Source organism: Maniola jurtina, chromosome 10 (genome assembly GCF_905333055.1).
Source record: "Maniola jurtina chromosome 10, ilManJurt1.1, whole genome shotgun sequence".
Taxonomy (NCBI): Eukaryota; Metazoa; Arthropoda; class Insecta; order Lepidoptera; family Nymphalidae; genus Maniola; species Maniola jurtina.
In genome coordinates this window covers 8,614,183-8,642,082 of record NC_060038.1, presented here as the reverse complement: position 1 = coordinate 8,642,082, position 27,900 = coordinate 8,614,183, and the positions used below count along the sequence as shown (strand labels likewise).

The 27,900-nt window shown below is 37.2% G+C and overlaps 2 protein-coding genes across 3 annotated transcripts in view; one reads left to right on the top strand and one right to left on the bottom strand.

Annotated features, from left to right (window-relative positions):
- Positions 1-27,753, top strand: part of LOC123868664 (retinoid-inducible serine carboxypeptidase-like) — a 30,013-nt gene extending 2,260 nt beyond the window's left edge. Inside the window, exons 2-13 of one of the 2 annotated variants that reach the window (XM_045911203.1) lie at positions 11,232-11,237; positions 12,104-12,309; positions 12,394-12,634; positions 14,079-14,288; positions 16,945-17,192; positions 23,064-23,163; positions 24,128-24,258; positions 25,149-25,259; positions 26,015-26,342; positions 26,855-26,932; positions 27,122-27,270; positions 27,539-27,753. In XM_045911203.1, the coding sequence (XP_045767159.1) occupies positions 12,271-12,309; positions 12,394-12,634; positions 14,079-14,288; positions 16,945-17,192; positions 23,064-23,163; positions 24,128-24,258; positions 25,149-25,259; positions 26,015-26,342; positions 26,855-26,932; positions 27,122-27,270; positions 27,539-27,634 (1,731 nt within the window). In that variant the 5' untranslated portion in view covers positions 11,232-11,237; positions 12,104-12,270 and the 3' untranslated portion in view covers positions 27,635-27,753. Of the gene's footprint in view, positions 1-11,231; positions 11,238-12,032; positions 12,310-12,393; positions 12,635-14,078; positions 14,289-16,944; positions 17,193-23,063; positions 23,164-24,127; positions 24,259-25,148; positions 25,260-26,014; positions 26,343-26,854; positions 26,933-27,121; positions 27,271-27,538 lie in introns of those variants that run through there. The other variant, XR_006796702.1, reaches the window with a different exon arrangement.
- The window catches only part of LOC123868668 (programmed cell death protein 2-like), a 28,273-nt gene continuing 1,405 nt past the window's right edge, over positions 1,033-27,900 (bottom strand). Inside the window, exons 2-10 of the mRNA XM_045911216.1 lie at positions 13,377-13,379; positions 7,888-8,179; positions 7,170-7,336; positions 6,403-6,591; positions 4,647-4,756; positions 3,794-3,918; positions 3,124-3,277; positions 2,248-2,395; positions 1,033-2,073 (exon numbers count right to left, since the gene is read on the bottom strand). Of these exons, the coding sequence (XP_045767172.1) occupies positions 1,785-2,073; positions 2,248-2,395; positions 3,124-3,277; positions 3,794-3,918; positions 4,647-4,756; positions 6,403-6,591; positions 7,170-7,336; positions 7,888-7,995 (1,290 nt within the window). The 5' untranslated portion in view covers positions 7,996-8,179; positions 13,377-13,379 and the 3' untranslated portion in view covers positions 1,033-1,784. The remainder of the gene's footprint in view (positions 2,074-2,247; positions 2,396-3,123; positions 3,278-3,793; positions 3,919-4,646; positions 4,757-6,402; positions 6,592-7,169; positions 7,337-7,887; positions 8,180-13,376; positions 13,380-27,900) is intronic.

The following is a 27,900-nucleotide window of genomic DNA, read 5'->3' as shown; positions in this document are numbered from 1 at the left end:
CGCAGATTTTGTTTATTTGCATTTGATTTTCCTGAATGAATGAAATGAAAATCAAGTGAAAATAAACAAAATCTGCGTCTTTTCATGCCAATATGGTGCCAATGACCACCCAACAGACAGGGGAGCCAACATAACGCCATAGGTACTATCCGATGAAACGCACTATACACACTTTTCTCTTAAAATTCTTTTTCTAAAAATTGTCTAACTCCAAAAAGTAGTTTTTGGGTTATCACTTAAAAGTTTATTTTTCAAAAACGGATGTTTCTAAAAAATACTGTTACGTAGGGTAGGTAGGTTTTTTTAGTTAGTTTTCAATTGGGTCTTAAGTAGCAAACTTTTTTAGAAGCATCAGTTTTTCTAAATTCGAACGTTTTTTCCTATAACTCGCAAACTACTTTTTTGGGGTTAACCGTTTTTTAGCAAAAGGACGGCAGTACGGCACTGCAAGCTTGAGAAACCTACATGGGCTACTTTGTGAAACTTGTTTGTTCCTGCGATCAGCAGTTTCAGATTTCAAGCATGCTTGCAGTTGCAGTTACATATGTAGCCATCTATGTACATAATATTATGTATAAAAATATAGTTATAAATGACTAAACCTATATAGTACTGCCAATATCATCTGTAGCTAACTGTCGATATTTCGCAAGTCGTTGCCACGTTCTATACTGACCTTTATGAACAATGGCTCGATTACGGTAAAATGACAGCTACAATGTCACAATCGCAATCACCTTTTATTGGTTGGTTGTTGTGATTGGCTTAATTTATGGTATCCTTGTTGCAACAATGCACTGTCAACCAATCTGAGGTGATTGCGATTATGGCATTGTAGCTGTCATTTTACCGTAATCGACCCCTTGATCTTAAACGTCAGTATGGAGTAGCCTCTTCATAAGATGACATCGGCAGTAGTAGGTACTTTACAATCATATTGAGAGAACAAATCGATGATTGCATTTTGGAATAATTAATTGATGAAAATTAAATTACAAAAACATAACTATGTATTATGTATCGTTCTACTTCTAAAGCCAATTAATTGATAAAAACAATGCCTACACCTACAACTAGACTTACCTACGGCATAAAATTAAATATAAGGACGTTTTAATTCTTCATGTCTCTTAAAATACATAATTTACTGTTAAAGTAATAAACTGGTATAAAATAATAATTGCAATGTACATATTTACAAATTAAATGCAAGAAAGTATATTGCCTTGAATTAAAACTAATAAGTGATTGAAAGTTCCATCGTTGTTGTTATTATATAACTTCTATTATTTAATAAATATGCTTTAATCTAAAAAAAACTAACACAGTAGAGTCATTTTAATAAGTTACTGTCAACTGTTACTACAAATGCAAGGAAAAATCCGCAGACAAAATTGTGTTTTAAAATGCAGTTGAGTCTTTTCAAAATATATTATAAGCTAATAATGCACTAGTGAATACAAAGTTTGAAATTTTTCATTTTTACAGAAAATCAGTAATTGTTTAAAATAAAATTTTCAAATTACTTGGTTGGCCATTCAAAGTTAGTGCTTATATGAAATGACAAAATTATCCTAATAAAATGGCTCTACTGTATTTGTAAGGTTTTATTTCAAGTAGTCTATAATAATAGTAATTATTTCAATTCTAATTCTGTTAATAATTTATTTTTTAAATACGAACTATTCTTAAGGTGTAATTAAAACAATAAATGCTAGACGTGACTGACTGACAATTCCATTAAAATTTGGCTACTGGAGAGTTAGTTGCGGAAAAGTTAACATTTAAATGACTTCCGGTTGAAAAATGACAGTTTCTTCAACCAACCTGTCGTTTGGTTGCCAGCAACTCTGTGTGCAGGTGAATATGAGAACAGATAGGAAGTGCAGATGTGTGAGGGGCATGTTGTTGTTTGGTATACGCAGCGTGTCCGCGAAGGCGGGAACTAGTTGCAGCTCGCAGGCGAGTCGCGAGCCGCAGCGCAAACAGACTGTGGGGCTGTACGGAGATTCTGTTGTGTTCTCGGATGTCGGTAACGGTGCTCCGAGCAGTGGCGGCTCGTCTCGCGAATATCTGTTATACACATTTTTAATTAGTATAAAGGAGAATGAATGACAGGCGGGGGTTGTGACCTAACTAAGGTATAACAATTCATAATTTAAGGTAGATTTTGAAATTACATTTAGAATAAAACTAGACACTTGTGTATCTATCCCAAGATACCGATACTACTAAGGATTTGCTCACCGCAGTATCTGGCCAGGGCTCTGGTGCAGCCTCGTGAGGAAGGCGTGGAACAGGCGGTCGCCATGCAGCGGCGCGGCCTCCTCGTACGCCTCGTCGTCACACCCCACGCCTCCCGACCCTCGCTCCGCCACACTGCCTACTTCTATTTCTACAATCATTTTAACTATTTTAGGATTTTGAATACTGAACCAGGGTTTAAAAATAAATAGTTCCATAGTTCAACCATTTTGCTTGCTATTATATTAGGTACTCCCTAAAAATTATTCAATGTGCAAACATTTCACGTAACGTAAGTCGTAACTGCTATGTAGTGTCAGAGAGAATATGGTGGAGGAAGTTTGGAACATGGTGGCTTTGGGAGAAAATAGGTAGGTAAATCATCTTACGTCAAAATAAAAGGTCTAATTTTTTTTATACTTTCTTCGGAACAGTATTAGAAATCACGTCGTGCATTACCAGATACTTAGTTTCGTGGCAACTCCCTGCCAGATACACTTAAACTTTTAAACTTGACTGTGACGGACGGACGGACAGACAACAAAGTTATCCTATAAGGGTTCCGTTTTTCCTTTTGAAGTACGGAACCGTAAAAAACTGCCATACCTCTTCCAGGTTAGCTCGCTTCAAACTTAGACTGCATCACTTACCACCGGGCGAGATTGTAGTCAAGGGCTAACTTGTATCTTAGTAAAAAAAAAACATAAAACATTGCACCTAAGGTCTAAAAGTGCCATCTTTCACCTCAGAAAGCATTATGAAAGGGTAGGCAATAGCAATAGATTTAGACCTGCGATTTTAGTATAGTTTAGAGATTGCATAGATATTTATAAGTAACACAATCAGCCTCATTAACATATTTTCGAAAAACTTACTAACCATTATCCCTTTTGTATTTATTAAGTAATTCAGTCACTTTATCGCTGTCGTTGTATGTCTTGTTCCACTCTTCTTCGACGTAGATGTACTTAGGGATAAACTGTAGCGGCCCGGATAAGAGGCAGGTTCGTATGTCTGGCGGCAGTTCGATCATCTGTTTAAATTGACATTATAGGTATTTATCACACTGCGATACATAAAGGTCTATAGGTGTTCTATATGTAAGTAAGTAGTATGTATTGTTGCTATACAAAAACAGTGATTGTTTACAAAAATTGTAAAAAAACTTTATAGTAGTATAAACGGACGGACGGATAGACTGACAGACAGACAACTAAGTGATCCTATAAGAGTTCCGTTTTTTCTTTTGAGGTACGGAACCCTAAAAACTACAAATGAGGAACTCAAATTTCAAAATGGCGGGTTTTGTAACTACGCTCGCTTTATCTGGTTTTTCCTTGGCTTTACTTACAAACATGCAGGAAAAGCCAGCCACTAAGCAAGCAATACACACCACCACACAAATCCCCCAAAACACACTCGACGCACGTTTCGATGTACCTGAATGTGTTTGTGTGAAGATCCAATGCATAATTGCATATCATGGACTTTCGCAAAGCCTGTTTCTATACAACATACTGTCCAGCTAGCGGCCCAGGCTTATACTGACTTGGTGAAACAGTATCTCCATGTTGTCCAGTGGAGCGCTGGGAGTCTCCACCAGCACCAGCCCCGGCTCGTCGCCGCCCTCGAGCTCCGCGACCGGCACGGGGGCGCCGACTGCACCCACCGCACCTTTCAACGTTCACACTTTAGTGGCAATGGGCAGGGCACGTAGGTCGAAAATACGATAATTATGTCGGGGTCCCATATTCGTATTCGAATATACGTATAACAGCTGACATAGTACAGGTACTGGTAAACGTGTCGTACCTAGCATTATTAGTAATAGCATTGTGTACTCTAAACTTGACTTTAGATAATTTACTAAACATATTATCTCTTCATTGTGCTACATTCACCAATATATTTTCACTGTTTTGATTTCAATCAAAAATATGAAGATAGTTGTCCATCATGATTATTGAGATGCCCCTGATTATGTAAGAAATACGTATTCATCGTAATCGACAGGAAACTCTACGCCTTGATTGGGTGAATTTGCTGTTCACAGCTAATCAAAAGGCAGAATTTGCTAGTGATTATGATGAAATCGTTTTTCTTACACAATCGGGGGGCTAATCAGGCTTAGAGTGAAGACATACGATGCGTCGCGTTGACGGTGCGATGTTGCTGCGTCATCCCACATAGAAACTGCTGTACGCGCAACGGACTTGTGGTCAGAGAGCCGACGCGGGTAGGGAGAACGCGTTGCAACGCCATACTTTTTGCCGGAGCGGCAACGCAGTGCCCGTGTGGAGCCCAGTATATCAATTCACAGCAGTGCGGCGCCGCAATGCATCGGAAACGCATCGTGTGGCTTCACTCTTACCACATTCGTGCAATTTATGAATTTCACTAACCTTGTACAGGCGACATGTTTGCATTATGTGCATCAACTTGTAAGTTCCCTAAGGCTTGCTCAACTGTCTCCAAGTCATATGAATTGCTTTCGTCTTCCTCATCTGAATGCCTTAAAATTTTGATATTTCCATATAAAAGTACATTTAGGTAACATTATTTAGTAACATTATTTAATCAAACAAGGAGATCCTCTTTCTCCAAAAATATTTATAGCAGTATTAGAATCAATTTTCAAAACTCTACATTGGGAAAATTTGGGCATAAAAATCAAAGGTTCCTCTCTAACACACTTAAGATTTGCAGATGATCTAGTGATTTTCGCCGAAAATAGTAGGGACATGCAATACATGGTAAAGACTCTACATGAAGCCAGCCTAAGATTCGGCTTGGAAATGAACGAAGGGAAAACAAAAGTTATGACAAACGCAAACCAATTCCCCATTTATGTGGGCGAAAACATCCTAGAGTATGTGGAAAAATACATCTACCTAGGAAAGCAAATATCTTTTAAGCCACATTGTAATACCGAAGAGGTGGAAAGAAGAATAACAATGGCCTGGAATAAGTACTGGTCGATGAAAGAAATTTTTAAAAATCGATTGCCAGTAACTCTCAAAAAAATTGCCATGGACTCTTGCGTGCTCCCGTGCCTTACCTACGGCGCTCAAACCTGGGTTTTTACCAAAAATATAAAAAACAAAATAAAAGTATGTCAACGAGCTATGGAGCGCAGTCTCTTAAATATTAAAAAAATTCAAAAATTTAAGGCATCAGATATAAGAGAAGAAACAAATATGATAGATTTCCTAAAACATGCTCTCTCATTAAAGTGGAAATGGGCCGGCCATATTGCGAGACTGCAGGACGAGAGATGGACTGAAAAAGTCACTACGTGGATCGGACCTCAAGGCAAAAGAAGACGTGGAAGACCTAACTCTAGATGGGAAGATGATATCATATCCGTTGCGGGCAGAGACTGGAAGGAGTTGGCAAAAAACAGGAAAAACTGGTCAGTTTTGGAGGAGGCCTACACCCAAGAGGGTTTCTCATCTTCACACTAACAGATATAATATATGTATACTAATAAACACGTAAACATAATTAAAAAAAAAAAAAAAAAATTAAGTAGAAAGAGATAGAATAATAGAGCGATAAATTACAGAATAAGAATAATAGTAAAAGAAATTAAATTGAAAATCATTTGAAATACATTCAATAATAAATAATAATTATACTCTCTATTGTACTACTCTATTGTATGTTTAATGTAATTTGACATAGATGAATTGAATTGTTGTAATGTAATTTGACATAGATAAATTTTTGTTTATAAAAAGAATGTAAATTATTGTAAGATTAGTAATCAATTTTAATGTACATATTATAAACAGTAATTACTGAATAGGAATAATTAATAAGACTTAGTAAAAATAAATTGAATTAAAATGTAATTTTAAACAATTTAAACAATATCAATAATAACTTTAGGTACACTACTTTATATTATTTTAAAAATGTAATTTAGTTTTTGTAATTTTTTTTTTTGTTTATCTAAAAATATAAAGTACTGTAAGATAAGTTATAATTGTTTAATATGATGTTGTTCATAATGACTAGTATATAATTATATTGTAAAATAACAAATGTGAAATGAAGAGAGAAAATAAAAGGCTTATTATTATTATTATTATTTAATGGCACCTACTATCTGTAAACTAAAACAACTTAAAATAAAGTAAAAAAATAATAATTTACCTTTGCACTCCATTAAGAGGGCTATTGTCAACAAACAAAACATTTCCATTAGTAGTGTCCCCATTGTCATTTTCATCCCAGTCATCGGAGCCCTTGCACCAGCTCAAGTTGGTGTCTGCACTGGGTATACGAACAACTGCACTTGTTTTGGTAGGCTCATCTTGTATTTGACTTCTTACACATGTCCAACTTAACAAAAAAAAAAAACAAGAATTGAAGAATTAATGTCTAAAATAAACACAATCTATTATAAGACTGAATAGTTTAATATTATTATGTCAAGCATCTTGGTAACTATTCTGGAATAATGTAAAACAAACAAACCAAGAAATTATTAAATATTATAGCACCACGTCATATACAGTAACTAAAGTTTGGTCTATCTTAACTTAGTATGATAACATATTCTTAAGTTTCTATTTATTCTTGAAATAATTTTAAATTTATTTAGGGTATTATGGATCTGGCATAGTTCCATAGTGATTCAAAGATCCTAGAAAAAACAGAATTATAAAAAAAAAAACTATTAAGTATAGTAAAATATTTATGGGCAACAGAAATCACTTAACATCAAGTGACCCATCTATCAGTTGGTTCACTATTCATTTGAAGAATAATAAAATTGAATTTTAATACAATAAATTGGTAGCAAGATATTTGATGATAACAACAATTTTTATATCAATTAATCAAAAAAGCAAAGGTAACCAACATTACTATAAAACAACTACCTACTATTACTCTATCACAAAATATAAGTTTCTTACCTTTCCGACTGAGTCCAGCAGCTTGGGTTAATGCATGCAAACACATAGAGAGTGCGATGATATACAGAGCCTTCCAGTGGAGCGTAGCACTGCACTATTAATAGCCTGTGCAGACTGCATACAGGACATTTAGTTGAAAATTTAATATCCTTTATAGGGGGCCAATCCTGAAAGTACAAATTCATAATATGAACAAATTAATCTTTCATCTCTATCTAATAATATTCTTAAACTTTTAAATGCAAAAGTGTCTGTCTGCTAGCATTTCATGAGCCATCTGTTCAACCGATTTTGAGAAAATTTGGTACAGAGTTAACTTACATTCCAGAGACTGATAAAGGCTACTTTTGTCCCAGAAAATCAAAGAGTTGTCACTGGATTTTTAAAAAAGCTAATCCCACACATTGAAAGTCACAGGCATCATAATAAAATTGATAAATAATGTTACCTATCTAAACTGAATTTCAGCCACAACCAATGTCAAAAGAGATTAATAAACTATGCAGGAGATATTACAGTGCAAAATTGGGTCGGCAAATGCAAGTTTACTCTCAATTCCCTCAGTTCACATGTAATATAAAACAAAAACCTTCCTTGAAAAATTGGTGAAAACTGCGTCAAAATACATATAGAAACTAATAGCAAATATACAAACAAATGTGGATTAAGACATTCTTTTAAAGTAGCTAGTAGGTTAGTTTTAAGTTTTATTACTTACAGGGAATCCGCCAATTTTATTGATCGTGTAATTCAGCTGAGTTTGATGCTTTTCAACAATTATTTCCTCCTCGTATCCTAGATAGACTTTTCCTTGATATTTCGCCATTTTAATTCAATAACTGCATTTATTCATATTAATCACAAATAAAATAAAATTTAATGTCTGCAATCTTCAAATATAGGTATTTATCAATCGACATACAGTTCTGCGACAAAGATCTTTTGGCACTTGAATGACATTGACAAGAGGGCGTTGTTGTAGAACAAAGATTGCCAGCAAATAAAATTTCCTCAATGTTATGTTACATAGCGAAAAAGAATAATAAAAACTGATAGGCCATGGACTTGCAACCTATCATAATTATTCACCTGCTCAAATATTATATTTACGCAGTGCTAAATATAGCTGTTATAAGATGCAGACACATTTACGCTGTGCTGTGTCTACTATTAACAGAATATCGTAATTTTGATGCATAGGTATGGAATGGAATCATTTAAAAAATAACATAGTGAATTTATGATTTTTTACTTAGCAACACCATGTACAAGGGGATATTGCCCGCGAAATTCAAATTTAATTTGGTTTTTCGCAATTTGTAAACTAATACGACAACGTAAAGGGTCCAGTTTAAGAAGTTAGTTCTAGTATCGACTAGTTTGTGAGTTATAGTCGATACTAGAAGGAACTAACTTCTTAAACTGGACCCTTTCAAGTAAAGATTTTTATATCAACCTGTGAGGATGATACTGCCATTGCCGCAATTAAAGTGCCATAAGCCTACGTTGTCATATTAGTTTACAAATTGCGAAAAACCAAGTATAATTTGAATTTCGCAGGCAGACCCGTCGCTTGCCCCTTAACAAGATGGCGGTGTTAGTTCCGATTTTGGCCACGCGCCAAAAGATCCTTATCGCACTGATCATAATTAGAGAAAATTGACATTTTTATTTTGTCAAGTGTTCATCGTCAACTTGTGTTGCCAACTGTTGGCAAAGCTGTAACCATGCTGTAACAGCTTTCCAAAACAAGCTACACGACATTGACGAAGTGCATTGTGCTGGGTTGGCACTACAATTCCAAAAAAATAAAAAACCAGCCAAGTGCGAGTCAGACTCGCGCACTGAGGGTTCCGTAGTTGAGTATTTATTCCAACATTTTGCACGATAACTCAAAAACTATTATACATAAAAATAAATAAAAATCTGTTTTAGAATGTTCAAGTAAAGCCCTTTCATAATACAATATGGTACGCTAAATCCCTTATGCTCGATTTTGTCGGTAGGGTGGTAACGCCTGAAGCCTCCTACTAGACCTTAGAATAGATACTTTATTGACTAAGCCAACGTTGTCATCGTCAACTGATAGTCGTCCACTGCTGGACAGTGGACTGGTCTCTTATGGAGACTTGATTTGGGAAAAAGACAATAAGTAGCTATGATTACGCTTAAAATATTTTGGGTCATTTTGTTTTATAATAAATGAAGAGCTAGCGGACAAAACGGTTTAATTTAATGGAATAAAATTTCACACGAGGAGCAAAAAACGTAATGAAAGTTTTGATCGAAATCACGACGAACTTTGGACTCGGTTTTAGCATAGTTTTAGGCCGTTTTGCTTAGAACATAGTTCAAGTTTGTATTCAGTGACCGACATCACGAATTTGGAGTCAATTACAGCACAGTTTAAAATCGTTTTGCTTGCAAAATAGTTAAGATTTGCATTAATTGGGCCAAAAGCGTTGGAATTAATAAAAAAGTATTTTGATTAGAAGTAGGTACACCATTTTATTCACCAGCTCCTCAAATAAAGTTGGAAAAGTTTCTATTCAAAATTTAAACTGACTAATGGAGTTTGAGAAGTCATTTAGCGAATTTTGAACAAAATGCCTAAAAAGTTTCATTTATGGAAAATCTTAACTTGTAAGTTAGTTGAATGTATCTAAAGCGTTGTACCTACCTACTCACTGATAAACAGACTCTAAGTGTGAGAGAAATCCAAATCGGTAGACACAACCAGTCGGCCAGCCAAGCGTACGAACTTATAATTTTTCTACTTGTTTAAATTAATCACAAAATATTTAGAAAAATAACCTATTTACTAGAAAAAATATTGAAAAAGAAAAAACCACAGAAACTAAGAAAGAAAAGAAAATTTTTAATAGTTTATCTTTCGGCTTCACCCGCGTGTATCTGCGTCCGATATTAAGTGGCAGATCTTGAACAAAATGCTTTCAAACTTAGAAGATTTTGTCTGAATAAATTAGTGGTTTTTGCGCTATGTATACAGACAAACAAACACCGAATATTTTCTTAAAAGATGCATAAAATATAAATGTATTTTAGCATAGTAACACGGTATTATACCTAGAGCGTAAAATAGCTATCGATAAAAAACAATTTATTTCTAATTTCACCATATTATCCAAATGTACAGCAATAATATTTTCATTCGTCGTTGTGACTGCTACAATATATTAACTTAACATTTCATTATGATTCTTTTAAAATTTATAAGCTTAGGTTTTTATATTCTTTATATGTTAGGTATTATATTTTATTGTACGGCTATTGTTATAATTTGCGTGTGTAATAATTCTGTGGGCGGTTCTAAACCATATAAAATAAAAACATTTTTGATCACACTTTTTATTGAACGTGCAGTAATTTTTTATGGCTTTTTGTATTAAAGTTTACTTTACCACCTTATTAACCTTTGACGAGGCGTAACCTACCGCAGGCAGCGACGACCAACCGTGTCGGTAATGTTTCAAGCCTTATTATAAACCTGATTGAAAAAATCTTCCTTCAGATAATTTCGATACGCTCACAAGTGATTAACCCCCGACCCAAAATGAGGTGTGTTATGTGTATCTGTCTGTGGCATCGTAGCTCCTAAACTAATGAACCGATTTTAATTTATTTTTTTTTGTTTGAAAGGTGGCTTAATCGAGAGTGTTAGCTACGAGTTCCAAGAAAATCGGTTCAGCCGTTTGAAAGCTATGAGCTCATTTCTAGTTACTGTAACCTTCAATTGTCGGGGGTGTTATAAATTTTTAATTTACACTTGTAAATTATTTAGTAAATCTGTTGTAATTATTAATGACGGCATTCGACTTTGAACCTTAACGTAAACAGTTAAGTTAGCGTTTTGAATGTGTACGTAGCTGCTTATAATCTTTTGGAATATATTATCTAATTAGTTAACTTTTATGACTTTTAGCTCGGAGCCGGCCGGTTTGACAATACCACTATTCCACTCTGTATTGAAAACGAAGTCTTCAATGGGGCAAAATGAATAAAAAAAAGCAGGTAGAAATAAAACTATTAAAACTTGCCAAGTTATATGTGCTCAATAACATAAAATAATATTTTAAAACAATCAAAGTTCCTTGAACATTCTTGTAGGAATGATATAAAGATCTATAGAACTTGGCACCAATCTAGATATCAATGCTTTTATCGGCGAAGCTTACAAACTCTCATTTCCTCTATCGAACTTGGTCCTTTTTCACATTTATATTTTTGGTGGGATTTATCGCTTGTTCCCAGTAGTTCAACTGATTTATTTCTCTCAAATTCGTCACATCCTAGATATTGTACCTAAATGTATGAGAATGTAGGTAGTACATAGAAACTAGGGTATGTAGTACATACTCTAGTTTACATGACCATTATCGATTATCGAATAAATATCGATAAAATAAAATGTTTGCCTTCGCATTGATCTTTCATCAGCTCCTAGTTAGTTGTTATTAGGAAATCCAATTAATAATACCTACCTACCTACTTATCTTGATCACTATCTGCATCGATATGGAATATCTGCCGTCATACCTATACTCGAAAAAGGATTTTCATTAATTTATATTCGACTTAGAAATATTACAAAACTGTTGTTCTACTTTGTTTTCAAAGGAGTTATTGTTACGAAAAGAACCTTTTAAAGATACTATGATATAAGCGATATAACCCAGATTGCATCATTAACTTAACTGCAGAAAAACAATGAAACTTTGATCAAAACGTCAATAGCAACAGGATTGTAAAATTAAGTAGGTTTATTACAGTGATGATGAGTAAACCGGCCGACTAGAATTGGGACGAAAGAAGTCATTTTAAAACAGTATATTAAGTGCTAAAATATGTAGCTCTATTAGAAATAAATATTTTTTAAATGGTCGTTTCAGTTTTATTTGGCCATTTTCTTGCAGATAAGGACCGGTCATTGCCCAAGGATTTACACATTCGTTTGTCGCGTGGGAGACCTCGAGCTTTAGTATCAAATACTTTATACCTTTGCGTTCAGATATCTATAGGACTTTTGAACGAAAGCACATGTATACAGTATTAATTTATATTTTGTAAAAAATACGAAAAAATGCAAACATTTGTACACTATGCAGTGGCATTAATTTTTGTACGTCCGCTAAATTTTTTTTAATTTTTTTTTTACTTTTGTCTTAGAATGTATAACGAAGAATTGAATTATATTTTTTTATAGGTTTTTAGTTTCGTTGTGCAATTAGACGCAGTGACAGTAAATCCTTTAGCGCATATTTGCCCCACAAATAAAATCGCACCTCGACGAAAGCGCTATGACACTCATCCACGAACCTTTGGACAGTTTTATAATTTGCTGACACCTAATAACTCGCCCAGTAGTCTTCAAGAACAACCTCAGGAAGACCTTCCTGATGACTGCGGTGACATAGAAGATTATGATGAAAATGATATTGGTTCAGGTGAGTGTACCTAAATAATAAGCACACCTTTAAGGTAGGTAGGTACTTAGTATTTACCTACTAATTTCGGCAAATCAGACATTTTGTCATCGATGCGTACCTTAGTGCTTGGGCGCGATTCCTTGAGATATTTGGGTTCAAAATTCAAATCGTTGCGCCGCTGACCGGTTTCGTAATTTTTGATACTTAATATATGTAGGTACCTACGTACCTTGGTGCCTAGGCATGAATTTAAAAGCTTATATAAAAACCTAGTTGCTTTGCGGAAAAAAACAACTAAAAGATTATTTTAGTACAGTAGGTCACGTAGGTAAGTAAGTAAGGTTTCTGATATTTTATTATTGTAGGTTCAGGCGGAAACGACATTGAAATGGAAAGGAACTTAACTCTAACCGATAAAGGTGGTCATACGTGTTGACAATGAATAAAAAATACTTAATAGGGCGATATCCACTGTAGTGACCGTTCCTAGAGCTTTTTATTACCACCTTAGTTTAGCTTAATATTTCGCCTGCTTGGATGATTCGTCCAAGCTCGCTTATCAAGTCTTTGTGGGTGGCTAATTTGTTGACGGTCTAAGACGATAACTTCCCTGATGCAAAGGTGTGAGATATTTATTGGCTTCCCTTCCTAGATCAGTCAATCAATAGTTCAATTTACACATATTTTTAGGTCACAATTTATGATTTCCAAATTGATTCAAGAATGGTCTGGTGGCGATGGTTTGGTCGTGGTTAGTTACGTCCTACCGAAAAAAAAACATACTTATCTTATTTTAAACTTAGGTTAACTGTCAATATTATTGCATACCTATTCGTACGATTTTATATTAACGGTTTCCCCTCTTTCAAATTTCAGCGCTTAGTTGTTAAAGATAAATAAAAGAAATCTACAACTTCTTATAACTAAGTCACAATTTTTAGGGTTCATCTATCTCCAGAGAAAAAAGGAACCCTTTATAAGATCACTTTGTTCTATGTCTGTCTGTCGTGTCTGTTATATAGAATAAGAGGACGCCCGCGGCTTCGCCCGCGTGGATTTCGGTTTTTAAAAATCCCGGAGGAACTTTGATTTTGCGGGAAAAAGCATGTCCTTCCCCGGGATATATCCCATGTCTGTACCAAATTTCATTAAAATCGGTTCAGCGGTTGGGCCGTGAAAACGTAGCAGACAGACAGACAGACAGACATACTTTCGCATTTATAATATTAAGTATGGATATGGATTTCCCGTTGATCTAGAATCATGAATTTGGCAGGTAGCAATGTTTTACAACTTATAAGTTTTCGGATTTTCGGTGATATACTTAGCACAAGTAAAGGGAAAAATCCGAAAACCGTGAATTTGAAACTAGGCACTAGACACTAAAAAGTGTAATTTCTTGTACGATGTTACGGAATCCTTCGTGTGCTCGCTCCTGACCGGTTTTTTTCGATTTACACAGTCACACAAAGACCAATAAGAAGACAAGGATACCAACGTAACCATTTCAAAAAGAAGGGCTCGTCTCACTCTCACCGGCCATCACAGCAGCACTTGATAAACCAGCACAATCAGTACGGCAAACCGCCATCATCCAAACCAACAAGGCCACCGCCCGCGGGATATTTCGGAACCAACAGCTACTCACCACCGAAACCACAACAACCAACAGGTAATGTCCTTTCTTTATAGTCGTATTTCTCATTGCTGAGGGTCGCAACCTCTTCCATTAACCAGATAACTATAGGAGTAATAGGAGTTCTCTTGGGATAATAATGCGGTGGCTGCCCAGATCTTTCCACTTAAAACTCGATTCAGAGAACGAGATTTACAGTTATTATATCAGATGTTACTCGTAGCGTGCACGGAACGAAAAGACCAAAGTCAGTCACCCATCCACTTACAGATTTGAGTCAACATTGCTTAACAATCGCAATCCATTGATAGATGCGTTGTCACATCTAGAAGTTTTTAATAGCTTCACTTTTATACAGGAGGGATAAGTGACCTATTTATAGTTGTGACAACGCATATCAATAGATCGCAATTGTAAAGCAACGTTGACCTAAGTCAATAATTTTTCGTAGAAAACCTTCAATGGATTAGAAATAATGTCAAATGAGCTGGGTGGCTATCATTCCGTGTTACACACTGAGTTAGCGAATCAGTAGTCTGATGGATCACTTATGCTAAACTGGTTCTCGCACATGCATTTCCTTCCCATGACAACACAACACACCTACAGTGAACATAACATGTCGAGTGGTTTCGACTAGAGATGAACCATTTCACAGGTACCTTGTGAAAAATTACGTGAAAAGCTTTTTCAATTACACTATGTACCTAGCATTCGCCACATTTGACATTTATTTTTAATCAATGGGTAAAAAATTAATGTCAAATGAGCGTGGTGGCTATCATTCAGTGTTGATCACTGAGTAAGCGAATCACCACGGTGATTTCGGTTGCCGTCTTTGAATTGTGGTGCGTTCGCGCATAAGGCTCTGGGGCTTTTGGGGCTTACCTCTAGTGTGCGATCAACTTTACTTGAGATTTCTATTTGTCACCTATAAAAAGATATTTTATTCATATGAATTAATTATAAAAAGGAACTAAACATTCAAGGTGCCATTTATATCTAGTTTTATCTAGGTACCTAAGTACAACAACTACCTACGAATGAAAATCACGATTGCAAATAACTATCTAGATACCTAGCTGTTTATTATGCGTAGTTTACTCTTTTGAAGATTAAAAATATTTCAAACAAACATTTTGTTAATTAGATTTTCATTCACATATATTTTTTTTTAATATTTTGCCGTTCTAATAAATTGCCTACTTTTCAGATTACGTAAAACCTGTTAATGAGGCTGGAACAGATCCTCAAATGATCTATCGCCCTGGAGTAGTTGTCGGAGCCCCCCTTTATCAGGTGGTTGGACTTCCTCAAAATACTCCGGGCTCGAGGCCTCAACCGACTGATGAGCCTGATAGCACACCACCCAATAAAAGAGAACCCAAGTATTACGCCCATCACGCTTATGTGCCCGCAACTCAGTCTCACTCAAACGCAAATAACCATCATAGACCAAGAAAATACAATGGTGATACCGGAATATTAGGGTCTTTTGTTGATTTGTTTTTTTAAAATATTTTTTATTGTATATTCTAATTATATACTTATATAATAAGAAAACGTTTCAAATTCGCGTTTGAAAATCGGTTTAAGCCCGACTGCTGTGCTTCTTAGGTAAATAGCTATTCTTCTAAAGATGAAACCCGAACGAGTTCGAAATTAAATTACCTAGCTTATAATCAGGCTTGCATCGATTTAAACGTGAGTTTGAGTTCCTATAAGAATTAAGTAATTACCTATTATGATTCTCATCACGATTCTTAATTTAAGTTCTAAAATGTTTAACTGAATTGCAATAAGATGTGGAATTCATTAATTACATAATGTGAAAGGAGAGAGACCTTTTGTTTCCTTTGTGTCGTCATTCGTGCTCCGCCTTAGATGCCATAGCCTTGGCAGTTAAGATTTTGTGCCATTGTACTGTCGCGTTTATTCTTTAAATGACTGTAATTTTTCTATTACATACGTCGCCAAGGATTCAAAACAATGCAAGCACAATGCCACAAGCACCAAGATTAATTCATGTGCGGAAAATTGAAGAGCGGGATATCCTAGCAATTAGCAAAAACCAGTGATAATTTATAATATCATCATAATTCATAATATTAGGTACCTAGGACCTACTTACCTAATAGGTACCTTATTTTCATGAACATTATTAAATGTTCATATTTCGTTCAGTGGTTCAATTATCTAATTTGCCTATTCCAATTTGGTGATATCACCGAATGTTGTACTGGCATAATATGTGAGAACATGTTTTGTGGTTAAATGATTTGGAGCGATTCCATAAGTCGCATGTGAATTCAGTTATTTTGTCGTACTGCGGATGTAGGAAAATGAACGCAATTTTAATACAAGTTTTTACGTTACTGTGCTTCCTTATATCAGTTATATCATGTGAAGGTAAGTAGTTTTTATTTTCTATTTCCATATTTTCGGAAGAGATATTTTTGTTTTGGGTGAACTAGAACTAATAAAAATAGGTACATGTGGTATTTGAGTAATTAGGTAATCGTGGTGTTGCATGAATTTTTCTAGTTACAATTAAAACCTAGTCATTTGGATTACACATTCAATATTTTTGGGTTCTAATGAACCTTTTGCTTGATACGTCTGCGCACTAGAGAAGATGAATAATTGCAAGAAGAAATTTAAGTAAGATTAAAAAATAAAACTTTAATTTTAGAAAAAAATCCCTACCTAGAAGCTCTTGAAAGAAAACCTTGGGAAAGCGTTCACAAATATATCGAGGTGCGTCGTGGCGCGTTTATATTTTACTGGTTATATTACGCCGATGGAGTACAGTACGGCTCCGATCACAAGCCACTAATCATATGGATTCAGGGTGGGCCAGGTCATGCGGCTAGTGGATTGGGTAACTTTGCTGAAATTGGCCCGCTTACTATGGACATGCGACCTCGAAACCATACTTGGGTAGGTACAATTCATAATTCCGACTATGAAAATGAAAAAGAGTTTCAAATTCTTAGATTCATGCAATGATGTTATAATAAAAATTGTAATATGTCGGCGGTACCGACTTTTAGCTGTCAATACTTTGCTCACTGAGCATTACGTCATCTCCCCACTGTCGTCGTTGGACTATAAAATCAGACACGCTGTGCGTAGCGAGGCATTATTCGTCCGGTTGTTGCCGAGGACACTTCTCAGTAGGAATAGTCTGTCGTACTGTAGGTTTTAGAGTAGTGGTTACCTAAAGTGGTTCTGTTGGTTAAACGAGTTGTTATTGTGGTGGTTAGGTTAGATGGTTGGTTTGGGACCGGTGTAAGGGGTGGAGGAGCCGGTCTAGGTAGGTTAGGTTAGGTTTACCTAGTTACGCTGGTAGTTGTGACATGCAGTAAACGGAAGTATTGTTCTTAACACGTCTGAAGATCGCCTAGTGATCGAAGCAGACCCTAAGGATCTCCGCCTGCCTTCATCAATTCTTAAACAATCCTCGGCTCGATCCGACATCAGAAGTGGGATCGTCCTCCTTACTTCTGTGTTTTGTAAGTTGAGGACAGGGGCCTCCTTACTTCTGTGTTTTGTAAGTTGAGGACAGGGGCCTCCTTACTTCTGTGTTTTGTGACGTTTGTGTGTGTGACGTAAGTTGAGGACAGGGGCCTCCTTACTTCTGTGTTTTGTGACGTTTGTGTGTGTGACGTAAGTTGAGGACAGGGGCCTCCTTACTTCTGTGTTTTGTAAGTTGAGGACAGGGGCCTCCTTACTTTTGTGTTTTGTGTCGTAAGTTGAGGACAGGGGCCTCCTTACTTTTGTGTTTTGTGACGTAAGTTGAGGACAGGGGCCTCCTTACTTTTGTGTTTTGTGTCGTAAGTTGAGGACAGGGGCCTCCTTACTTTTGTGTTTTGTGACGTAAGTTGAGGACAGGGGCCTCCTTACTTTTGTGTTTTGTGACGTAAGTTGAGGACAGGGGCCTCCTTACTTTCACTATTAGTCGTGTCCAACGAGAATGAGGGCTTCCGTGCGTAATCTGTTTCGTACAACGGTACTGTGTTCTTTTTTTTTCTTTGGCAGGTCGAGGGCGACCTGTGGTCAGAATGACCATGTCGGCGCTGATTAACGAAGGCGAGCACGAACAATATCGGACAATCCATGAATCAGGGACGGTAGGGACGGTCCGGTCGCCAGCATTATAAAACAGTGCGTTGCGAAGCCACGCGCACTATTGTCGAGGCGCTCGTTCCGACAACACCTCTTGATTGTGACACGGTTCACGCCTGATTGGTGGAAAAGGTCAAAATCTGAGTAAGTTTTATTGTAAGTTCGCGCCAGGCGTAGAAGTACGGAGTTTTGGGCGTAGTTTGTATTGGATTTCGGTACGCAAAGTAGCTGAGGTTTACGAGGCCTAAAGTAGCGAGCGTTGAGTGAGAAAGCTGACAGCAGGCTGGGACAGTCAATTTGTCCAGTCAAAATAGCTTGTAGCAACATCATGTCACTTTGGTTTCTTCTAAGTTCCAGTGAGTCAATTTTGTAATGCGAACAGGCTTCTTTATAACTACTAAATTTTTGAATTCTTTAAACGCCAGGTACTTAAGAAATTGTTTTTGTATTGGTTCTAATCTTTGAGTAGGTATAATGTAATACGGTGACCAAATGTTGCACCCATATTCGAGAATACTACGAGCATATGCAAAATACAGGGTTTTTATACATTCAATATTACTGAAAGTACGTGTAACGCGTTTAATGAAACCTAGTTGTTTGTAAGCTCTATCCGCTACGACTTCGACATGCTCATTCATCGATAGTTTAGCGTCAATTTTAATACCCAGGTCTCGGACGGTTTTGACTTTAGCTATGTTTACATCGTTTATATGATAGTCGAAGGATATAGAGCTAGTTTTACGAGAAAGAGTTATGTGGTGACATTTTTTAACGTTAACGGTAATTCTATTCCTGACATAATAATCACTCAGGGCGTTTAAGTCTTCTTGTAGCCGATAACAATCCTCAAGGGAACGTATTTTAAGGAAAATTTTCTTATCGTCAGCAAATATTAAATATTGTCCATGGCTGAAACAGCTACCAATATCATATAGATAGGCATTATATAGGAGGGGACCTAGGATAGACCCCTGATGGAATGGTTATAAAGTTACTTCTAGCGCTGCCTGTTACTACAGCCTGCATACGGGTTTTTATATATGAAGTTAGCCATCGGAGTAAGTTGCCATTTATTCCTAGAATGCTTAGCTTGTGAAGCAGAATCACGTGATCCACACGGTCGAAAGCTTTTTCGAAATCCGTATAGATCACATCCACCTGGTGTCTCTCATCCATACTCCGCAAGACATAGTCCGTGAAGACCGCTAAGTTGGTGACAGTGGAACGGTTTTTCATAAATCCATGCTGCTCGTAGGGGATAGATCTCGAAATGATTGGAGATATGTAAGAGTAAATAACTGACTCGAACAACTTGCTCATTACGTTGAGGATAGAGATAGGTTGGTAATTCTCTATTTGAGTTTTAGATCCGCTTTTGTGGATGGGGACTATCAGCGCTTCTTTCCAGATGTCTGGGAAACTACCGTAGACGTTTATGGAGTGGTTAAAGATGATCGTGAGAGGTTTCGCCAGATTTGAAGCACACTTACTCAGGAAAATAGGTGGAATACCATCACTACCGGCTCCCTTGTTAGTTTTCAGAGTTTTGAGAAGCTTGGGTACATTATTCTCTTCAATGGTGATTTTGCAGATTGACTCGTTATAGCTCAAGTTAGAGTCACTCATCGCGTCGTAAGAGTTTGCTGGTTTGGCAAAGACACTCTCAAAGTATTTACTGAAACCGTTACAATCACACTATATCACTTGATAGTCCAAGAATATCGTTAGTACGCCCACGAAGGCTCGGTTAATCTAAAGGTTGCTATCCTGACGTATCCGCTTAGTTATTATCCAGGTTTACTAGTGGTTAGATCATTCTTCAATCTTAATAATCATTAGAAGCGGCGAAATCAGAAGTGGATTACCCACATTAGATTATTTTTACGATTATTTGGTTACGTGTGTCGTGACGCTGCACATTAATTTAGGGCAACTCTCTGATAATGTGTTGTGGTTTAGATTATGTGTAATAGTGCGTATTGTACGTACGTGGCTAGGGCTACTCTCTGGCAGTGCTGTGGCACGCATTGTTACACATACTGGCGGGACATATCGTGTGCTTGGATGGGGTTATCCTTCGATAGCACTGGATGTGTTTGAGCTAAATGGAACCAATAATCGGATTTTCTGGTACCTACCTACATTAAACCCATGTGCGAATACCTTGTTTCTTTTTGTCTTCAACTGCGGTGTACAGCATTGGTTAGGGATTGTTTGTGCTTGATCCGTACTAGCTCCCGAGGACGGTCGCGCGTCAGAATGGCCGTGACGCGACGATGTCAAACGAGTTTTACTGTCATAGACACCGCACAGTTACAGTTAACCACATACCCTTAACAAAAAAAAAAAAAAAAATATTTTGTTTTTAAGTTCAGTTAGATGCCAAGTCTTGTGATTAGTTCTTTTGTTTTCTGGTTCTCTTTTGTGATAATCGTCATGACGTTATAAACCAGTTTTGGAATCAAGTAATCCGTTTAGTAAAGAATCATTGATGACTCTTGTGAAGAATTAAAATAAATTGGGAAAATGAGTTTCCCCATGAAATCGAATAGCTTGCATTCGGAAACCGGGCACTTACTGGCGATTCCTTGATTGGGATACGCGGTGGTGTGGCGATTGCATACTTTTATGGATAGTGTTCAAGGCGCCGTAGCGCACGATACTATGGCTTTTAGTATTGTAATTCGCAAAGAGTGGAGAAGGTGAGCTATTGCGACATTTGAAGTAAAGAGAAGTCAATAATGTGATCTAGTTTAGATGTGAGTATCAATGCAATGATTCTTTAAGGAGATCTTTTCTCGTGAAGATGAAATTAACGACTCAGTTAGACGCCACCGAGTTTCTTGCTGGTTCTTCTCGCTAGGTTGTGGCATTCCGAACCAGTGGTAAATTAGTTTTGAATAATGTTTAGATCATGATTGATTAAGAGTTGCAATAGCAATTGCGCTCTAATCATATGAACTGTAGTTTAGAATCGTTTCAACTGAATTTCGCGTCGCGACATGTCAGTAGATAGGTTCTTGTAATTAGGTTTTGGTTCTTCTCGCAGTGTTAGCCTATTTTTTAGACAGTTGATCAGTTGAAAGTGATTTCTTAACCTAGGTTGGTTGTGTCAACTTCCACGTCAAGTGTTGAGATGTGATGAATTAGTCAAGCCAAAGAGCCCTAGAAAAAGCCGTGATGGTCAGAATCATAACCAATAGCATTGTACGTTAATTATTGTAATGTTTCTGGTTTACAGAGGTTTACTGACTGAGGGGACGCTGATGTCCGGTCCACTAGTGTTGAGTGGTTGAGGGGACATTGATGTCCAGGTTTAGAATGAGAAAGATGTTCATTGACAGTTAACTGCTAGTCAGGATAGACGAGCGGTATAGTGATTTTGTGGTTATGGTTTTGTCCTCACATGCTTTGTGACATTTAGCGTACGAGGACGTACGCAGGTCAGAATGGCCGTGTCGGCGGTACCGACTTTTAGCTGTCAATACTTTGCTCACTGAGCATTACGTCATCTCCCCACTGTCGTCGTTGGACTATAAAATCAGACACGCTGTGCGTAGCGAGGCATTATTCGTCCGGTTGTTGCCGAGGACACTTCTCAGTAGGAATAGTCTGTCGTACTGTAGGTTTTAGAGTAGTGGTTACCTAAAGTGGTTCTGTTGGTTAAACGAGTTGTTATTGTGGTGGTTAGGTTAGATGGTTGGGTTGGGACCGGTGTAAGCGGTGGAGGAGCCGGTCTAGGTAGGTTAGGTTAGGTTTACCTAGTTACGCTGGTAGTTGTGACATGCAGTAAACGGAAGTATTGTTCTTAACACGTCTGAAGATCGCCTAGTGATCGAAGCAGACCCTAAGGATCTCCGCCTGCCTTCATCAATTCTTAAACAATCCTCGGCTCGATCCGACAAATATCATTGGATTCATGTCTTCATTATCATCGTCACGATCAACCCATTGCCAGCTCGCTACTGACAACGGATCTTCTCTCAGAATGAGAAGGGTTTGGTCGTAGTCTACATCTTTGAGAACATTATGGAGAACTCTCAGACATGCCGGTTTCCTCACGATGCTTTTCTTCGGCGTTAAAGCAAGTGAGATAGATAGTATTTAAAGCTAAGATTTAATTGCTTTAAACACATAACTCTGAAAAGTTAGAGATGCGTGCCCAGGATCGAACCAGTGCCCCCTCTTAACCACTGGACTACCACGGCTTATGCATACCTACTTACGTATTAAAGGTACATTATAATTTTTAGACACATATCAAAATTTGCAGAACCTGCAGGATTTTAACCTGCTGCGTCTTCTGGGTTCACGCCCGACGCTCTGACCGCTAAGCCACGGTTTCGCTCTGCCAGTGACGAAATTTGTGATATATGTATGTTCACTCAGTACTGAAGCGACACTTCTAGTAGCGCCACTTTGCAGCTATCGAAAGAAGCTACTACCAAAGGCTCATATTACAATGCAGCTCTTTGAACGAGAAAATACATAAGTATGTAATATTGCTTTTTACTTTTTATAATCCTGAATGACGGTTCCGCAATTTTTGATATGTATTTAAAAAATATTTGCAAATTTCCTTGAAGTGTAGGTAAAAACACTATCATTAAAATTATAAAAACATTCATAGTATGTTCTTTTACTATTTACGTGGTATAGAAGTTTGTGGACTTCTTTCAGGTGAACGGCAGGAACGTTCTGTTAATAGATCATCCTGTTGGATCTGGATTTAGTTATGCAGTTAATGAAACTCTGCTCGTGAAAACAGATAAAGAAGCAGGTAGGCCGAATTTTTAATACATAGCTACTTCATCATCATAATCAACCCATCGCCGTCTCATTACTGAGCACGGGTCTCTTCTCACAATGAGAAGGATTTGATTATACTTAGTCTACCACGCTGGCCTAGTGCGGATAGGTAGACGGTACTTAATTACTTAAATATTTAATTTTCATGAAAGCTTTCATAAGTCGATACTAGTAACTAGATGTAGCCCACGACTTCACCCGCGTGGACGTAGGTTTTCAAAATTCCGTGGGATAAAAGTATAGCCTATGTCCGACCCGGGATGTGAGCTGTGTAGGTGTAACGTCAAAATCGGTTAAACGTATGGGCTGTGTGAAAAGGTAACAGATAGACACACACTTTTACAAATTAGTAGGTACTTATGGATTAAAGTCTTGAAGGTTAGATTAGTTGCCTCCTGTGAAAAATAATTTTATAACAATCGTATTTTAAACACCTCTTAGACATAAGTCGTGAGAATTTAGCCAAGTGCGTGAACCTACTACTTAGTAGGTAACCTATTAATACCAGATTGCCTTCAAATTATCGCGCTGTATGGTAGCTAGAGTCACTCTTACTATATAGCGTCAGAAAAAAAGGCTACACCAAGAACCTACACAAAAGATAAATAATTCGATCTATTTGAATCTCCAAACAGATCGATAATTTATTATTTATCTATTTGAGAAGAGCTGGTGTGACTGCCGCATTCATCGTAAAAGGCACTGGTCCGACCGCCGACGATTAGCGAGAAGAGTTGAGCTAAAAACTAAAAACGAGTTTGTGAGCAACGAGAAGCGAGTGTGTGTTAGGATAGTCTTGTCGCTGGACTATGAGCGAGCGAGCGAGTTTGACTCTCGCACCTGTTCCCGTGGCATAGTGCAATATTAATCCCTGCACAAATTGCCAGTGTTTTGGCTCTAGAAGAGATCTTTCTATGATGAATATTTTTTTCCAGCTAAAGATCTTTTGAGAGCAATAAAGGAGTTCTACAATACACACAAAGAGTTTCGTAAAACACCAACGTACCTCTTTGGTCAGAGCTACGGCGGCAAGTTATGTCCAAGACTTGGTTACTATTTACATAGGGTAAGTACATTAAATCTTTAACGCAGCACTGTACCTACGCCTAATGACGTCGATTAGGCAACGTAATTTTTCAACAATGCTTGGTTTTGCTAGCACTTCTTTGCAAGAAGTTAGCAACCATGAACCACTTTTGCAACTCTAGAACAGGACGAAGAACCCTAAGATGTTGGAGGGATCATACCACAGGCAGAACTAATATTATAACAGTCGTTCGGGTATGTAGGTGCTACGACAACGCTACAACCGTAGTTGGCTGGTAAGGTCTGCTAACATCAAGGGTCCCATTGTATTTACGCTGAGATATTATAAATTGTTGTGCAATGTGTTGTTGTTTATATATTATGAAGAACCAGAGTGACCGACATAGCTCAACGAATAAGTCAGCTGAAGTGGCAGTGGGCAGGCCACGTCTGCCGCAGAACTGATGGCCGCTGGGCTGGGGCAGACGTGTTGGAGTGGAAACCGCGTATCAGCAAGCGTTGTGTGGGATGACCTCCGACCCGCTGGACTGACGACGACCTTAAAAGGATAGCGGGAAGTGGGTGGATGAGGAAGGTGGAGGATCGTGTGTGGTGACTGGTGGCGCGCTCTCGAGAAGGCCAATGTCAAGCAGTGGACACAAACAGGCTGATTAATTGACTGACTTACTTATTATTTTTCTGGCCGTGCGGTCATAGGCAGGCGTGTGGCATATGCATGCACAGCGCACTATGGCGCTGAGTGTTTTATTCTAGGTCGAGCATGGCTTATAGAACTATTAATATTTTAAAACATTAATGTTTTACTTGTGTAAGAAAAAACTGTAGGTAAGGAATTTTAAATAAGAAAAATATAGGGCACAAGTTAGGTACAACGCATTCGGAATTACCTAAGCAAAATATTTTTTGTAGGCAATAAAACATAATCGCCTTAAGATGAACTTCAAGGGTATCGGCATCGGAAGTGGATGGGTCAATCCAAAGCTAAGCACATTGGCACAGCCTGAATTTCTTTATAACATGGTGAGTAAATACAACCTGTACCTGGGTAACTACCCACTTATTTGTAGAATTATTATTATCATACTTGTGCAAACTGCCATAAGAGCGAGAAGAAGAGAGGCTGTAGAGCTGAAAATAACAATAGCAGCACGAGTCAACCGCATCGTGCGCGTCAAAATATGACTTCTGTAATTTATACTTAGCCTGGTTCTATAACCAATACCTAATTTAGTTCAATGTATTAAGACAAGAAATGATTGAGTTCTATGGTGAGTAGGTAAGTTTAAGTAGCTATTATTATTATAGGTTAGGTACCTAACTTAATATAAATTTAATTTAGAAATCAAGTTAAGAATCGTGAAACCGATGATAGATAAAGCAAAATATTGGCGAAATGATAAAATATTTGATAAGAAGTACTTCGGTAGATTCCTAAGAAAAGTTTATCTGATTACTTGATCACTGATTTAGACAATAATAAATATTGAGCAATCAATTTGAGTACAAACCACGAATCAAAATAAGTAACTACCTAGTTAGGTAGTACCTACTTATAGTAAGCGACAGGTCGAGATGGCAATCGTGGTGGGAATGTCCCGCACACCCGCACAACCCCCGCTCTAACCCGCTGCCGGCGAGCGGGTGACGTACGGGTGTGTGGGGCGTCCTCCTGCGTCCGATACCCCGATCGACCTGTCTCGTACTACATATACTATATTGAAGAAAAATTTACTGATAAGGGTGGGTAATACATAAATCTTTGACTATTTTTCCAGGGTGTTATCGACCAACCCACGTATACAAAAGCAATGAAGTTGGCTAGAAATATGAGCTATTTGATTGATAAAAAAGAGTATGCCACCGCTGAAACTCTTGACAATACTTTATTTCACATATTAATCTTAGAAGCTGGGATGGAGATAAATTTCAACAACATTAACCAGCCTTCAGATCATAGTGTCGTTACAGATTTGGCGGAGAAAATGAATCGATATGTGAAACCGACACTTCAAGGGGTTTGTCAAACCTTAACATGGACTTGGCTAGCGATAGAAGTTTATGAAAGTTTAAGTGATAGCTTCCTAGTACCATCTAATAAGTTCTGTAAGTTGGGTTTATTATGTTCTTCTGCGTCCGGCAAACGAATTCAGGGAGATTACCATGTTATTTGTTTGTTATTGTAATCCAACCGCCTGGTTGAACCGAAATCCTGTAGAAGGTGATTGAGGTAGGTAGATGAACGCGTGTGGTGATGCGCTCTTGAAAACGCCAATGATTTGCAGTACAAGCATAATATAGGCTGATGAATTGGATTGGACGATTGAAACGATTTGTAAACGAGTTAAGCTTACGTACGTATTATTACTATTTTGGTAATACTAAAGCTGGACTTGCAAAATCGAGCTTTTGTGGTCACTGATGCCGCAAGCACGCCTAACTGACGCCATAGACGCTCAACTCGAAAGCCCATCTTGAGTATTTCTTACAAAACCGTACTGTGGGTAGCCGTTTGCATTTACCTATTTCGTTTATATTTTGTATACTTAATAATTACTTGTTTAACTTAAAAGGTACGTACATATTTAATTAGGCAATTCAAGTTTATTTTCTTTCAGTAGAAACACTTCTAGACCGCACAGAGCTCAAAATTGCAGTTTATAATGGCAATTTAGATGTCGTCACACCTCTTGCAGGTACGTCTTCTATTTACCCCATTATAAAGTAGGTAGAGCTTTTTCCCTTGGTTGCAGTTGAAAGAGACGTCTTTCCTAGTATACCTACCTACTTTAAATTGTCAATTAGTAATTAATCTTTTAAAAAACTTAGAATCTTTAAAATTTTCAATTTTTACATAAGTAAGTATTTAATTGGTATTCACTTAGGTGCTGCAAATTGGGTTCACGCACTTAAATGGCACGGAGCACACGAGTTCATGAATGCAAGGAGGATTCCTATAAGGGGAGATAAAAACGGATTTTATAAGGCTGCTAAACAACTCAGCTTTTGGGCAGTGTTCGGATCAGGACATTGGGTATGTATACGTAAATATAAGTTTTAGTTGCATATACCTATCTATATTTATGAACCCACTTGCCTCTATATTAATATTATGATAGGATCGGTCACCATCTTAGCTTAAGTGTATTTTTGATGAAAGGTACTTACCCGTTCTCTTTGTCAAGTATGAAATATCAATCAGTAAATTGATTGGACCGCGTAGTCCTAGACTGCGTACAGCTATGGCATTGTAGCTATAGTATGCTTAAAAAAGAAATGACCTATTTTTTTTTTGTACCCAGGTTCCAGAAGATAATCCAACCGCTATGGAACATATTTTGGAATACGTGATAGAAGATACTAATTTAGTTCACCCAGACATAAACACTAAGAGTTAATTAGTTTACGAATTTTATTCAGAAAAATACTGGAATGGAAATTAGGAATTTTGTACAGTATATTGATATGTTATATAAGACGTCTTATTTTTAATTAATAAAAACACTGTTTAATAGTTTCTTTTTGAGTGCGTTGATAAACAGGTTTTTAAGTGAAAAACATATAAAATATACTGCACATTGAATGACGCTGTGCCAATGGTGCCAATGACCAAGAGGGGTCATTCCGAACAAAAATTATTATTCTTGCAGGCTGCAACTCTTTT